At 34.5% G+C, this 14218-nt stretch overlaps 1 protein-coding gene across 2 annotated transcripts in view; it reads right to left on the reverse strand.

Moving 5' to 3' along the window:
• Positions 1 to 1980: 1980 nt before the first annotated feature.
• The window catches only part of ZCWPW2 (zinc finger CW-type and PWWP domain containing 2), a 136176-nt gene continuing 123938 nt past the window's right edge, over positions 1981 to 14218 (reverse strand). For both annotated transcript variants that reach the window (XM_051963469.1, XM_051963468.1), the window contains 2 exons: positions 8547 to 8668; positions 1981 to 2718 (listed from right to left, as the gene is read on the reverse strand). In XM_051963469.1, the coding sequence (XP_051819429.1) occupies positions 2557 to 2718; positions 8547 to 8668 (284 nt within the window). In that variant the 3' untranslated portion in view covers positions 1981 to 2556. The remainder of the gene's footprint in view (positions 2719 to 8546; positions 8669 to 14218) is intronic.

Consider the following 14218-nt stretch of genomic DNA (forward strand, 5'->3'; position numbering starts at 1 on the left):
AGAAGGCTAGGGACATTAATGCACTGTTGCTAGACCTAAGAATTAATCTCACTCTTCTGGGAAAACATTTGGTACTGTACCCAAAAGGCAGTCCGTGTCTCTAGGCCAGAACTAGGAGATCCCATACGAGGGGAGGCATGGCCTAGATAGATTGCCAAAATTTGAAGTTTTTTCTCGTCTTTCAAGGCAAAGAAATATCACGTGCTTGGAGACAACTTGAAGGAAAAACATCAAGAGGAGAGGGAACCAGGAGTGTGGGAGCGACAAGAACAGAAACCTTTTGTAAAGATAGCTCATCAAGCTCCCTTCCACAGACTCTGAGGGAGGAGCAAGAGCAACAAGGGATAAGACTTTCTGATTGGGGCTTTTTCTATGACTATCTGGGATGCCAGTACTTTGTAGGCAATATGGAGGAACTGATGGTCCTCTCCCCTTCTCCCTGCTTCAGCTGGAACCAGTTCTAAACACATTCCTTTATTCTGCTATAAAGTGCCAATGACTGACATAATCTTACTTCCCATAAACACCTGTGGTCAACCAGGCATATATATCCCTTGGTTCCAGCTCTCAGCGTGTGTGGTAGGTCCCAGAAAGCTCTGTAGTTTATGCAAGGCACAAGAGTACTCTGACAGAGGAGCTGATTTCTTTCTAGCTCAGAAATGGGAACCTAATCCTTGATCTACTGTTAGGAACCTCACTACTGCCTATCAAGAGGAATATAATATGAGTCATTTATCCAGTGGGATTTTTTTGTTTGTTTTTTTGCTATGAGCTAAAAAGTACCCAACAATTTTTAAAAGAGACCTTGGATTCATTCTTAAAACATAAGTAGATAAAGATATACACATACATACATCTTTATATGTTTGTGTATCCATATTCATAAAGATACACACCCACATATATCTTTATATGTTTGTGTATACATAATCACATACATTCATACATGTGTGTTAAAATCTATTTTCATGCAGGTATATTTATATACACACATGAATATTGTGTGAATCACAAAGACTGAACACAGAGAAAGAACCTTTGGAAACATCAAAGAATTAAAAACAATGAGTGTATACATGGGAATGATTGTACAAATTGTGTCATACAAATGTTATACATTATTGGGTTTTGAACAAATGATGTAAAGGACAAATACAGGGTAATTTCAGAAGATTTAAATGAACCGGTTCATCAGCTGATGAGTCAAGTGATCTAAGTGATGAAAACGGTTTAAACAATGACTACAGGTACAGGAGACAAACATTTAATCATTGCATGATTTTGTTTTGCTGAAATACACACACACACACATAATTGTTACAAAGGAGGACTTTTATTTACGAAGGGAAGAGATTATGGAAGAAGGCAAGGAGGCAATGATCATAAAAAAGAAAGCATAGAAATGAAACATTATTAAAATACAGAGAAGGAAACAAAAAGAAATTCAGAAGGGAACACAGATAAGCCCAGTAGTGTTTGTAATACTGTCTTAAAGTATATACTTTTTTAAAAAAAACAAGCTGTACATAACAGAGAATAATAACTTCCTATTCATTCCTCTTCTTTACATCTTTGCATAGAGAAATGATAGGGTTGTTTGTTAAGTTCATGATAAAAAAATTGAAAACAAAATAGAGGACATTGGGCCTCTAAATCCTTCTAAAATCTATGACTACATTTATTTTGTTGTGTTTTTTTATTCAAAGATTTTAGTAACTGCTGTTTCATACAGAAATATACATGACAAATCAATAGTGAAGCAGTAGTGACTTGGTAGAAAGAGTATAATGCTTAGGGTTAGAAAAATCTGAGTTCAAATTCTGAGTCTGAGAGCCATCAAACCAAATCTTTATGCATCTCAAGCCAAAATCTGGTAGTTTTCTACCAAGTTACAAAAAGGTTATACCAACATCAGAGATTTCTCACAAAGTTTTATTTTAAGTAAATAATTAAAATAACAAAAGTGTATTACTTCCCAGTTCTTGATAGTGTGTATTTGAATGAAATATCGACATTAATTGATAGTAGCTGGTATAGTGGATATAGTATAGAGCTCATAGTAATAAAGACATGAGGTTTAATGCTGCTTCTGATGGCCATGAGACCGTGGACAAGTCATTTATTCTATGTGAGTTTCCGTTTTATCATCTGTAAAATGAAGAGAATAATAACTTCAGAACCTGCTTCACAGGATTTTTGAGGAACCCAAGTGAGCTAATGTCTGGAAAGCACTTAGTGAATTTTAATGTACTCTGTTAATGCCCATTATTCCCATTTGTAATTGTAATATTGGCATTTTAATCAGTTTTATGGTGAATATTTAAATATATGAAGACAGATCAAAACAAAGAGGTAACTTAATTTTTTTATTTCCTTTTGTCTTAAGCCTTTACATAGACATCATTTAATTTCTATAGTCAAGTAATAAATTTTAAATGAATAAATGCATCATTTCTGTATTGCTTTTGCTTCTTGGACCTTTTATTTTAAATACATTTGTCCTCTGAAAATAGGAAGCCACAAGAATAGATCATTTTTAGTCACTTACATGCTAGTCTAAAATTCAGACATCAAAGCATCTATTTCTTTAAACTTATCAGTTATACTCTCAATACATTCTCCTGTTCTGAAGGATACTCCATCAATTATAAGACAATCCTCTTCATACTGGTTTTCACATAGAATTTCTTCTGAAGTTTCTGTGTTGTACAGAGATACCTGAAGAGAATAACAGCACACACAGTTTACAAGCTCCATAGAAAACCTCTCTGGATTTAAACTATGCACTGGCAGTTGTCTGAAAAAGAAAAAAATTCAATGAAATATTGTTGACTGGGAGAGCAAATCCTGGGTGTGAATTGGGAAGACACAGCTTTGACTGAGGAAACCATGTAAACTTTCAGATTTTAGTGTCAGTGTTGGTAAATAAGGATAAAAACATGGTACAGCAAGGTGGGGAAAAATAACAGCAACTATTCACATCTATATAATGCGCTTCACAGTTCATGAAGCACAATGAAAAACTATGTTGATATGAACTGTTGCTGCTGGTGGTGTTTTAGGGATGAAGGAGTGTACAAGTCTCAAACCCAAGCTGAGAAAGAGTCGGGATCACATCACAGACCCGTCCCCTACTCTGCCACACACACCTAAAGACACATACTGAGCTTCTCAGATATTAGGAATGAAGGCCAATAATGCGAGAGCTGCCTTTGTCCCAACTTAATCTTTTAATAGGTTATATTAGAAAAATGAGGTTTTTTTATCACGAAAATTTTTCACCTTGATATTATCTTGGCAAAAAATGTCATGAATGACCTTGAAGATTTCTTGATGACATTAGTGTGAATAACTTTAAAACCATCATTAGAAAAGAACAAACTTATTGCCACCTACTGTGGCTGAGGTTAAAGACAAATCATGGTCTTGACGTGGCCTGGAGAAGCAGGTCTTAGGGGAAAAACAGTTGTGAGATGTGATCATCAAATGCTGAGGTCTTGTCCTGGCTCCTACTTTCCATTTTCTCTGTCTCTCTTTACTCTCAACTCTCTCTTTGATCCTCCTTTCTGTCTGTCACTGTTTTTCTCTGTCTCTGTCTCTTTTTCTGCACTCCCATCATCCCTTTCTCTCATCAGAGAGAAAATTTAATTCTCCCTTCTCCAATCCATTACTGACAGAGCTGCTATAATGATTTTCCTAAAGAACATGTCTTATTGTGTTACTCTGCTCCTCAAAATCCCAATTGTATCAGATGCAAACTCCTCTATTTGGCATTGAAAGGCCTTCACAAACTGATCCCTAATGACCTTCCCAGCCTTATCATGTATCACTGCCCTTCACACACTCCTCAGACTGTCCTTGTTGCTGTTCCCCACATAGAACATTCTGTCTCCCACCTCCAACCTTTGTACTGGCTGTGCCCCAAGCCTGGAGTACATTCCTTCCTTACTCATCTCAGAAGAGATGCTCAAGCCTTATCCTGCCATCTTTGGGAATGCTAATATCTTACCTTCATAATACTTTATACTTACTTTGTATATACTTATACATGTATTAGTTGTTTTCTCCCAAAAGAATGTAATTTTGTCAAGGGAAAGGATTGTTTCATTTTTGTCTTTATACCCTAGAGCCTAACACAATGCTAGAACATAGTAAGCACTTAATGCTTGTGATTGGTTGTCTTTTTATCTTTAGAGGCTAACTCAGAAAAAAGAATTTTTAAATGATTTGCAATTTAGATCAGCACTTTTGTGTATCAAAAATTTATGCTTTGTTGATATTAAAATCTTCTCACAGATCTCTGATCTCATTGTTTTCATAGTTCTTTCCAACAAAAAATATTCAAACCCAGTCACACCTGCCATCCTGTACAATTCCTTTGCACATTTTTGCAAGTCATCGCCATCAAGGTCCACCAGTTTTAGCAGTCTTTCCCACTTCTTCCTGAGTATGTGTGGCTACCAGTGGAGTGTTCTGGCCATTCACCTGTCATCCTTCATCTTTTCCATGTTACCTATCCAGTCTTTCTTCCTATCATATAATTCCGTGATAAGATTCTTTACTTGTGCTCTTCTGAATTCTTTATTGAAATAAAGCCCACTTACATACATCATCATTTCTTTATTGTCCTCTGTGTAAGAAGCATTTATAATTCTCCAGACAGAGGGTTGCTCCATGTCTCATTGACAAAATATAGTATTTTTAGACTGTCCTTGGTCTTTATTCTTGGTCTTTAGGGGTAGAAGTGAATTGGACAGACGAGGATCTCCATGACCTCTTTGTCTCCCATCCAAAAGTGACTCTGGCTAGTCTTACGTCCCTCCTACAATTCTCTGCATATACCAATGATCGAGCCAGCACAGAATAGTGGGAAGGAACATTTTCCAAGCATATGCTTATATTGTCCAATCGGTAATTACCCTTAAGTGCTTGGTTGTCCGACCTCAGTGCATCAACTCAAGAGTTTTGGCCATTTACATTCCAGGAAGCTCTACAAAGTTTTAAGTCAATGCTCAAACAGGAACACTTGGTGATCACTGTCCATTGTGCATCAATCTATTTGGACTCTGGACTGGATCTCCAGAAGTTACTATCAGAGTCATTAACAATATCATTTCTAATTTGTATCTTCCAAGGAATCTTGAATGATTTTGATATATAGAAGATCCTTTTGCAAAAATGACTAAGACAGGGTTTTGTTCTTCCAAAGCAAGTACTTTTTTATGATTCCCAAACAATAAGTACAGTGAGATCTTATATTCCCTACATTTTTTAGTTAATTGTGAAACAATAAAAATGTGGCCCAATATTAAATTTGTTTATAAAAGTCAATTTGTCTCCTGAAAAAATATTTATTGAAGATATTCTTGCATCACATACATATCTCTCGCAAAGATTTTTGTATAAATGTCCCAAGACTGGTTGAATCACCACATCCTGTCCTATGGACCAGGCATGCTCCCATATGAAAGCTAAAAAAAACCCAATTACTGGAAACAAGTAATATTGCACTGTTGGGGAATATCCTTTCTATTCCACAGCTAAGTAAACTTCTTTAAACTGCTCAGTGACCTATGAGTGCTTCAGTTCATTCCACATCAAACCTAGATTGGGAGTACTTTCATGAGTCAGGCCTGTTTTACAATGGCTAAACTTTAGACTCCAAAATATCCCAAATAGAGGACTAAGCATGCTTAGAACTTGAAAATGATAATTTTGGTAATTTCTAGACTGTTTATTTAAAAACCCAATTCTTCCTTTGCCTAACCTAGTTGTTAAACCTGCCTTTTAAAGCTGCATCAATCTCTTAAAATCACTAAATATGCTATGCTTTACTTACAAGTAGCCTTCTCATTCTGAAAAATGCCTCCAGCTTTACTGATCCCTTTACTGATGAGCTAGTGCCTAAAAAAGTTTTATTTTGAGGAAGTTCCCAGGGCAGCCATGCTCATTCATATCTTCTCCACTACTAACTTCATTTTACAGATGTGATAATGGAGACACAAGGAGATTACTTAAAATCACACCAAGATTAAGCATTGGAGGATTTGAATCCAGATTCTCTGATTCCAAATTCAAAGTTCTTTTCACTCTCTCACAATTCCTAAAGTGATGATCAATTTACAAATGAATCAGTTTCTAGGAACAGACCATTTTTAGAAGAATTCTGAGAATCTCAGAGTTGGAAGAGATCATAGTCCCGTCTTCTCTATGAACAAGAAGTCATTTGGGCTTTGTTTGAATACAATTAGCAATGAGGACCTCCTAAGGCAGCCACTTCCTTTTTAGTTACCTCTGTTATAGGTTCTTACTCTTTTTTGTGTTGTAGTCTCTTTGGATAATCTGATGAGGCCTAAGGACTCCTTGAAATAGTTTGTGAAAATAAAGACATAATTATTTTCATATTCATGGTCATGATCTCCTTAATAACTATCCACAGACCCCTGAGTAGGGGGACAGATGAGATCCATGGACTGTTAAGTCCAGAAACTCCTCATTTAACCCATTAGGCCAAAGTAGAATACTTTTCATTCCTTTCCCACATGACAGATCTTCAAATATTTGAGGAAGCATCATATATGCTCCCTTCTTCAGGTTCAACATCATTTCTTTCAGTCAATCCACATGATATAACTTTCCTTCCACTAAAACTACCCTCCTCTGGACACTCTCCAACTGAGTTCATCCTTAAATGGAGAATCCCGCTGGTCAGAGGACAGGAGAGATATTGCAAGGTCTGGACTCTGTGTCTTTCTTAATGGCATTTTATTATTGAATTAAATTTTTGACTACATATGCCGTGACTAACTCTCTGATAGTGAGCAGATTGTCCATGAAAATGTCTAGATTCTTTTAACACAAACTTATCTAGCCAAGCTTCCCTCATCTCATGTTTATGGTGATTTTTTTAAACCCAATGTCTTTGTATTTCTCCCTCTAATATTTCATAGATTCAGTGTCTGAAACTAGTCATTCAGGATCTTTTAGGATCTTTACTTTGCCATCCCATGTGTTAGCTATATCTTCTACCCTAGCATCATCTACAAACGTAAAAAGAAAGTCATTCATTCCTTTATCCAAATGATCAGTTCTTCTTTTTGAGGAAAGAAAGGAGTTGGTCTGTGATAAGATTCCTATAGGGAACTCTCAATAAAGAAATTTTTTGAGCAATTCACCAAAATTCTCCTTCCTTACAAATTGACAAAAAAGTATTAATTTTTGGGTCTAGCAATTTGACTAGCTCTAGTTCTATATCTACCTAAAAACATTACACTACCATCTAACCCAATTCATTCCATCTCATCCACGAGAATAGCATGAGACTTTTTCAAACACTTTAATAAAGCTCAGAAAAATTATATCTACAGAATCCCCTTTATTTAGTTACCCAAGTAACTTATACACAGATAGTTGATACACTGCTCATCTTTTACAAGGAAGAGAACTTGGGATGGAAAACAAAAGAAGGAGACTTGGGGGTGGTAATTAGAGCTAATGATAATGGAAATGCAACAACTAAATGATGAGATGGGAAAAATCATTGCGCATTTAAAGAAAATGTACAGAAAAAATCAGAAAATAGGTTCAGAGGGTAACAGATAAGTGACAGCTTTGGAATTAACATGTTGAATGTATATGTTCTTGAAAAACTATACATAAGATTTTCATTTCCATATAATCCTCTTTTTCTCTTCTTTCTATATGGAGATGTTTATGTTTCTTATTTGTCAAGTTGAGAATAATTTAGAAAACATGCTTTTGCTAAAGACTATGTGCAAGGCTCTGGAATAAAAAGAAAATAATGAAAAAACATATATGGTTGATAAAAGGAAAAATGAGGGGAAGAATAAGAAGAGAAATAAAAATAAAACTTACCAATTTATATCTGTATAAACTTCCCTTAAAAATATTCAGGTAATTTCCTAATTATTCAAAGGTGTAGAACTTCTATGCCATAGTTCTTTCCTTTTTTAGCAAACATCTTCTAAATCCTCAAGCTACTTTCCACTTTTGCTAAGTCTTCATCACTCCTGCTGTTTCTGCCACCCTGTGACAGGTCCCTTTACTTCTCAGTTTCTTCCTCTGTAAAATGGAAGAACTAAAGCAGTGTCCTAACTTTTGTCATTCTATGTAGATGTGGGTGACTATCTATATGGAACATCCACACTCTAGATATTTTAGGTTTTTTTAGTTTTCATTTATTGAAGGGATGCCTCCAGCCTCCATAGGTAGGGGAAGGAGACCCAAATTTTAAAATATAAAAGTTCTTTAAGAAGAAAACACATCAATGCAAACTTTTAAAAGAAAATAAGATGAAATAGTTGACCTAGATGAGTTCCAACACCTCTTTTACCTCTGAACCCTATGATTATTTAATTATTCAACTAAATGTCACAGGAACATTTGAATGTCCACATTCAAGATATATTTTTATCATGTACAAAATGATTTTCCAACTAGAAGCCCTCAGCAAGAACAATTCTGCTCTTGTGAAGAATCCTTGAAGTGACTATTCCTCATGGAGCAATAACAAAGGGTCACAATACCTTTCCTTCTGCATGTATTTCATTTCCATGTGCATATGACTCCCCAAATGTCTTCACAGGTTCTCCTACTTCCTCCAGCATTTGTAGCAGATCTCTTAATATGTCCTCTGTTTCAGAAACAACTGAGAAAACACCAGTGGTATAGTTAAAGTGTTATCTCTGAGTTAATTCAATGTATTAAATTTTTCAAATAGCCAAAATAAAGATAAAATATTAAAAATTATTTTTGTTGCTTTTAAATATGTAGTATCTAGTGGGTCTAAAACAAATAGTCCTTATTGTGAACTATCTATGATTCCTCATCAAAGTACTTGCCAATCTCACCATGTGGAAACCAGTACTGCAAATAATTATAAAAGGCCTTTGAAAAACTACAGCTAGCAAGGGGCGGGGGAATGTCTATTATATGAGAACATTGGGGGAAAGAAAATGGAAAAAATTGAAGACTTAGCAGTATCTAGAGAATTCTGGATGAGTGTAGGAGAATCCTGGCTCTTGTACTTGTTTTCTACATAATCCTGAACAAATCACCTAATTCCTAGTGCTTCGGAATTCTTATCAACAATGTGTGAATGAAAGGATGAAATCTAGCTAAAATGAATATAAGTTAAGAAATCTGGAAATTCTTTGCCTATTCTAAGATCAAAATCTATAAATCTCTCACATGGCATGACTTAGAGAATATTTCACATATCACTAGTACTCCAGAATCCCTGAATTTAAAAAAAAAATCATTATCATGATGGTATATGCTGTTAGAACAGTATATACTGTGTTAGAACACAGACTGAAAAGAGGAGACCAAATGTGAACCAAGGTCCATAATGATGGCAAATGGGGTATGTGAAAAGCTATTCTAAAAGATTCCATGGTTCTAAAGGCAGGTCCAAAGACCATTCCCTCATCATTATCTTCTTTAGTCACAAAAACCTGACTTATCACTTCCTATTATTTTCTGTACATTGGAAGTTTAGCAAAGTTGCAGGTGGGTGGTGGATAGAATAGTTGAAAATATATACAAAATAGAAATTCGGGTGAATAGAGCGTGACTGTTAGGAACAAAAAAATATAGTCTTTACTAACATTTTGTTTCTATTAATTTATTTCTCCATTTATGCCAACTCCTTATATATACTGTATTTATATATATATATATGTGTACATGTAAGTCCATATTTATAATAGCAATAATAATAATCAATGGCGTTACTATACTACTTTTTTATTCTGTTTATTTAAAAAAAACAGAATAGAAAAAAGAAAGACAGAAAAATAAAACAAAACAAAACAAAACATGCGCCCAGAAAAACATTCAGAATATGTAAAAATAAATTCCCAGTTCAATAAAGGATATGTAATAGAAGAAATTATATTCATGAGTATTCATCTTATTTTTTTTTTTTTTTGCTTCTTTGTAGGTTGTTCTTTTATTCTCTGATGAGCAACTTTTTTCATTATTTTTTTCCTTTCATTCTTGCCATCTCCCCCAAGCAGGCTATAGTTACATTTAGCTTGTACATTTATATATACATATACACACAGATATACACATACACACACACACACACATATAAAATATACATTCATACTCATGCATAAGCCCAAACATATACACACATACACACATATATACATACAATATTAGAGTAACATACGTATATATCTATATATTCTCACAGACACACACACATATATATATATTTACCTATATATAAACATGCATCTAAAACAATATTAGTATAGCTAACCTATAATACAGATTTCTCTCTTGATTCAATGTTTAAGTTCAACTTTGTCTAAGATGAATGATTACTAGCCATACTTTTTATTTTCTAATAAGTTCTACTCCTGATTCTTGTTGTGGTGTTTCTATAATCTCTTCTTTCCTATCCCTGCTAACTCTTCTGCTTTAACACTGCTCCTTAACTTCCCTTTGTACTACTTAACCTCCCAAACTCATGAATCCCTCCCTTGTCTTTTCCCCCCACCCTTTGCTTCCCCCTCTGCACAACTCTCCCCCTTATTTATTTAAAGATTTCAGAGGGTGTTTTACCCTTCATAGTATATATGTAGTGTTGCCTATTTAAACCATTCCCAATGAGAGCAGGTCTTCAGAACTACTAGTCCTTCTCTCCCTTCTAATGCCTCTGTGTTTATCCTTCCTCTGTACCCCATTTTATAACATAATTATTATTTTCATCTTTTTCTATGTGGTTTTGCTTTTTAGATTCAGATCATACTCAATTCTTCTCCAATCTTTCTTTTGAGCTGTCCAATTACTAATATCAATCTTAAATATATGATATACATTTCTATATAAAAAATAAACAATTTGTCCATGTTAAGTTCCTTGAAATTGAGCTTTTATATTGGCTCTTATATGTTAAAAATTTCTATTAAGTTTGGGTTTGGTAGAAAGTCTTAGAAATATTCAAGTTCATTGAATGTCCATTTTTTTTTCATTCAATACCATGGATAATTTTGCTGGATGTATTTTTGGCCACAGGCCTAATTCTTTTGATTGCTGGTAGATATGATTCTAGGACCTGGGGTCTTTTATTGTAGCTGCTGCTAAGTCCTATAAAATTCTAATTGTAGCTCTGGCATATTTGATTTTTTTTCTTGTTTCTTGCACATTTTTCTCTTTGATCTCAGAGTTTTGAAATTTGGAAATGATATTCCTATGTGTTTTTTTTTAAAAAGGATCTCTTTGAGGTAGTGATCAGTAGATCTTTTCTGTTTCTACTTTCCCCTCATTTTCTATCACTCCAGGACAATTTTCTCCAATCATTTATTGCATTATTGAGTCAGGTTCTTTTTTTGGTCACAGATTTCAGGTAGCACAATTATTTTTATATTATTTCCTTCTTGATCTTTTCTGCAGATATGTCATTTTTCTTATGATTCACATTCTATTCTAGTTTTTCATTTTTTACAACCTGTTTTGTTATTTCTTGGTCTCTCATAGCTTCACTGGCTTCCCCTTGCCTAATTCTAAATTTCAAAGAGTTATTTTCATCTTTAAGACTCTGTATCTACTTTTCCGGTTTGTTAACTTTTTTCCATAATCTTATTTTTCTTGGATGATTTTTATTTTTAGGGGTTTTTTTAGGTTATTCCTCAATATCTCTCATTTGATTTTTAAATTCTTTTTTGAGTTCTTCTATAAATTCCCTCTGGGCAGGGAGCCATTTAATGTTAATCTTTGGAGTAGAAGATTTTTTTTAACTTCATTGTCCTCCTCTGAAGATGAACCCCAGTCTTCCCTATTCCCATAGTAAGTATCTATGGTTGGGGTCTTCTCCACCAGTTCCTTTTTTTTAAATAAAAAGTATTAGTGTGAGGTCCTCTAATCATGGGACAGGAAGATGGTGCTGTTAGCTTCCCTTCAGCTTTTCTCTCTGACCTGCAACCCCACCTGTAGGACCCACACTTGCCAGGGTTGCCTCTGTACAGCACAGCTGGGCCTGGTGTTCTAATCAACTGACAGTTTCCTTCAATCTTATGGACTCAGATCTCAACTCCTCACAGCTTCTGGGAAGTAAGAGTTCCTGTGGAAATAAGCACCTCCTGCTGAGGCTCCAGACAAACCCAACTAGCCCCTGGGATTCCCATTTGGTACTTCTGTGAAGCTACCCCAGGGGTTATTCCCCAACATGGAGGTTTTTCTTCTTATCTTCTTGGGTTGTCCCAGGAGAACCTCTGTTCTGCACCAAATCTTTCTGGGTTTCTATGTTCACCTTAAGGAACTAATTTGTTCTGTTTGTGGGGGAAATCTGGACAGCATGAAATTTACTGACCTACTCTGCAATGTTCCCAAAATTCTCCCCTGTTATAGTACTTTAAGGTTGGCAAAGCACTTTATTTATATGATTTTATCTGAGCATGAGCAGCTGTCTCAGATATTAATTGTGCTCTTTTCACGAATGAGTTAGCTGAGACATGGTAATTTATAAACTTGTACACATTTATTAATCATCAGAGATAGTAACTGAAGCCATCTTTGTGATAAAGTTCAGCACCTACAAATAGCTGGAGGCTCCACAGTGCACAGAGTGTCCTAGATGGAGTCCAGAAGAGCTAAGTCCAAATCCAACCTTAGGCTGTGTGTCTCTGGGCAAATCACTTTACCTCCATCTGGCTCAATTTCCTTAACTATAAAATAGAATAATAATAACATCTTCATGTTGTAAGGTTGTTGTAAGGAACAAATAAGATAATGATTGTAGTGTTCACACAATGTTTGTCACATAGTAAACACTATAAAAATATCAGTTATCATCCTCATTATTATGATTATACTGCTTAGACCAGGATCACTGACCTTAGCTACCTTGAGATCCTTGAAAAACATAGAACCTCAAAAAATAGCAGAACCCTAGAGAATACAGAATAGTAGCATATAGGACTCCAACATTCATCCAAGAAGGGTCCATAACTTGCCATTAATACAGTTTCACTTCAGTAAGTAAGGCCAGAATGAATAAACAGTAATAACAAAAAATGCAGCTATAATGAAAGAGGTAAAAAAAATATGCCAAAGTAAAAGATTCTGAAAATCAAGATGAAATAAAAATAATTATTGATTCCATTAAATAGCAAGAAATATTAAGAATGGTCACTTGAGCAGAATATACACTGATATAGTAAGATTACAATGAAGATTTCCATAGTTCCTATATCAGGATGACAAACAAATTTATGAAACATTTTGTATTATTTTACAATGGGCAAACTGTGGTATATGAATATGAGATTATCATGATGTTTAAAATTGAAGAATAAATGAAGGATAGGTACTGAGAAGCATGGGAAGACTTACATGATCTGAAATAAACTAAGTATAGCTGAGAAAATATATATAATTTGAAAGAATGATAATCATCTACCTATAAATAATATAAGATACAAAATTATAAAGAATAAACAGCCCCAAATAAGAAATAAGAGACGTAAGTGAGGAAATAATTTAAACACAACTTTGTAAAGATTAACAACTTGGAAAAACTTAAGATCTTTTATCAATGCAGTGAACAAACATGATCCAGAAGACTGATGATGAAGTATGCTATAATCTTCCAACAAAGAGTTAAAGGACCCAAGATGCAAAATGGAACATACATTTTTGGACGTGACCAATGTGGTCATTTGTTTTGCTTACTTACGTATATTTGTTACAAAATTTTGTTTTCTTAATTTTTTGGAGGTGAAATAGGAAAGAAAGAAAATAAATAATAACTAGAAAAGCAAAAGAAAATAAGTTTAAAAAGGAAAGATGATTATAAACAAAATGGGTTTGTTTTCTAAGCATTGGGGATAACCTATGGACTCCCACATAAGTGAGACATAGTATATGAATAGTAGAACATGATTATAGCTGGTCTAGTTTTTAAAGTTTTTCTCTGTGACTTTATTTTTCTTTTCTCAGAAGTTTTTGATTTTATCTAGTTACCTGAAGATGGTGTGTGTGTGTGTGTGTGTATATGTGTGTGTGTGTGTGTGTGTGTGTGGTGTGTGGATATATGTGTAGTGATTATGAGATACAAAACTTTTCTTTCTTGGTTGTCTCTTTTTTATCCCAGTGCCTAACATAGTGTTTAGCTCTTGGTAGATTCTTAATGAGTCTTTATTGATTGGTTGGTTCTCAAAGGCTGTAGTAGTGGATCACAAAC

Source organism: Antechinus flavipes, chromosome 5 (assembly GCF_016432865.1).
Source record: "Antechinus flavipes isolate AdamAnt ecotype Samford, QLD, Australia chromosome 5, AdamAnt_v2, whole genome shotgun sequence".
Lineage (NCBI taxonomy): Eukaryota > Metazoa > Chordata > Mammalia > Dasyuromorphia > Dasyuridae > Antechinus > Antechinus flavipes.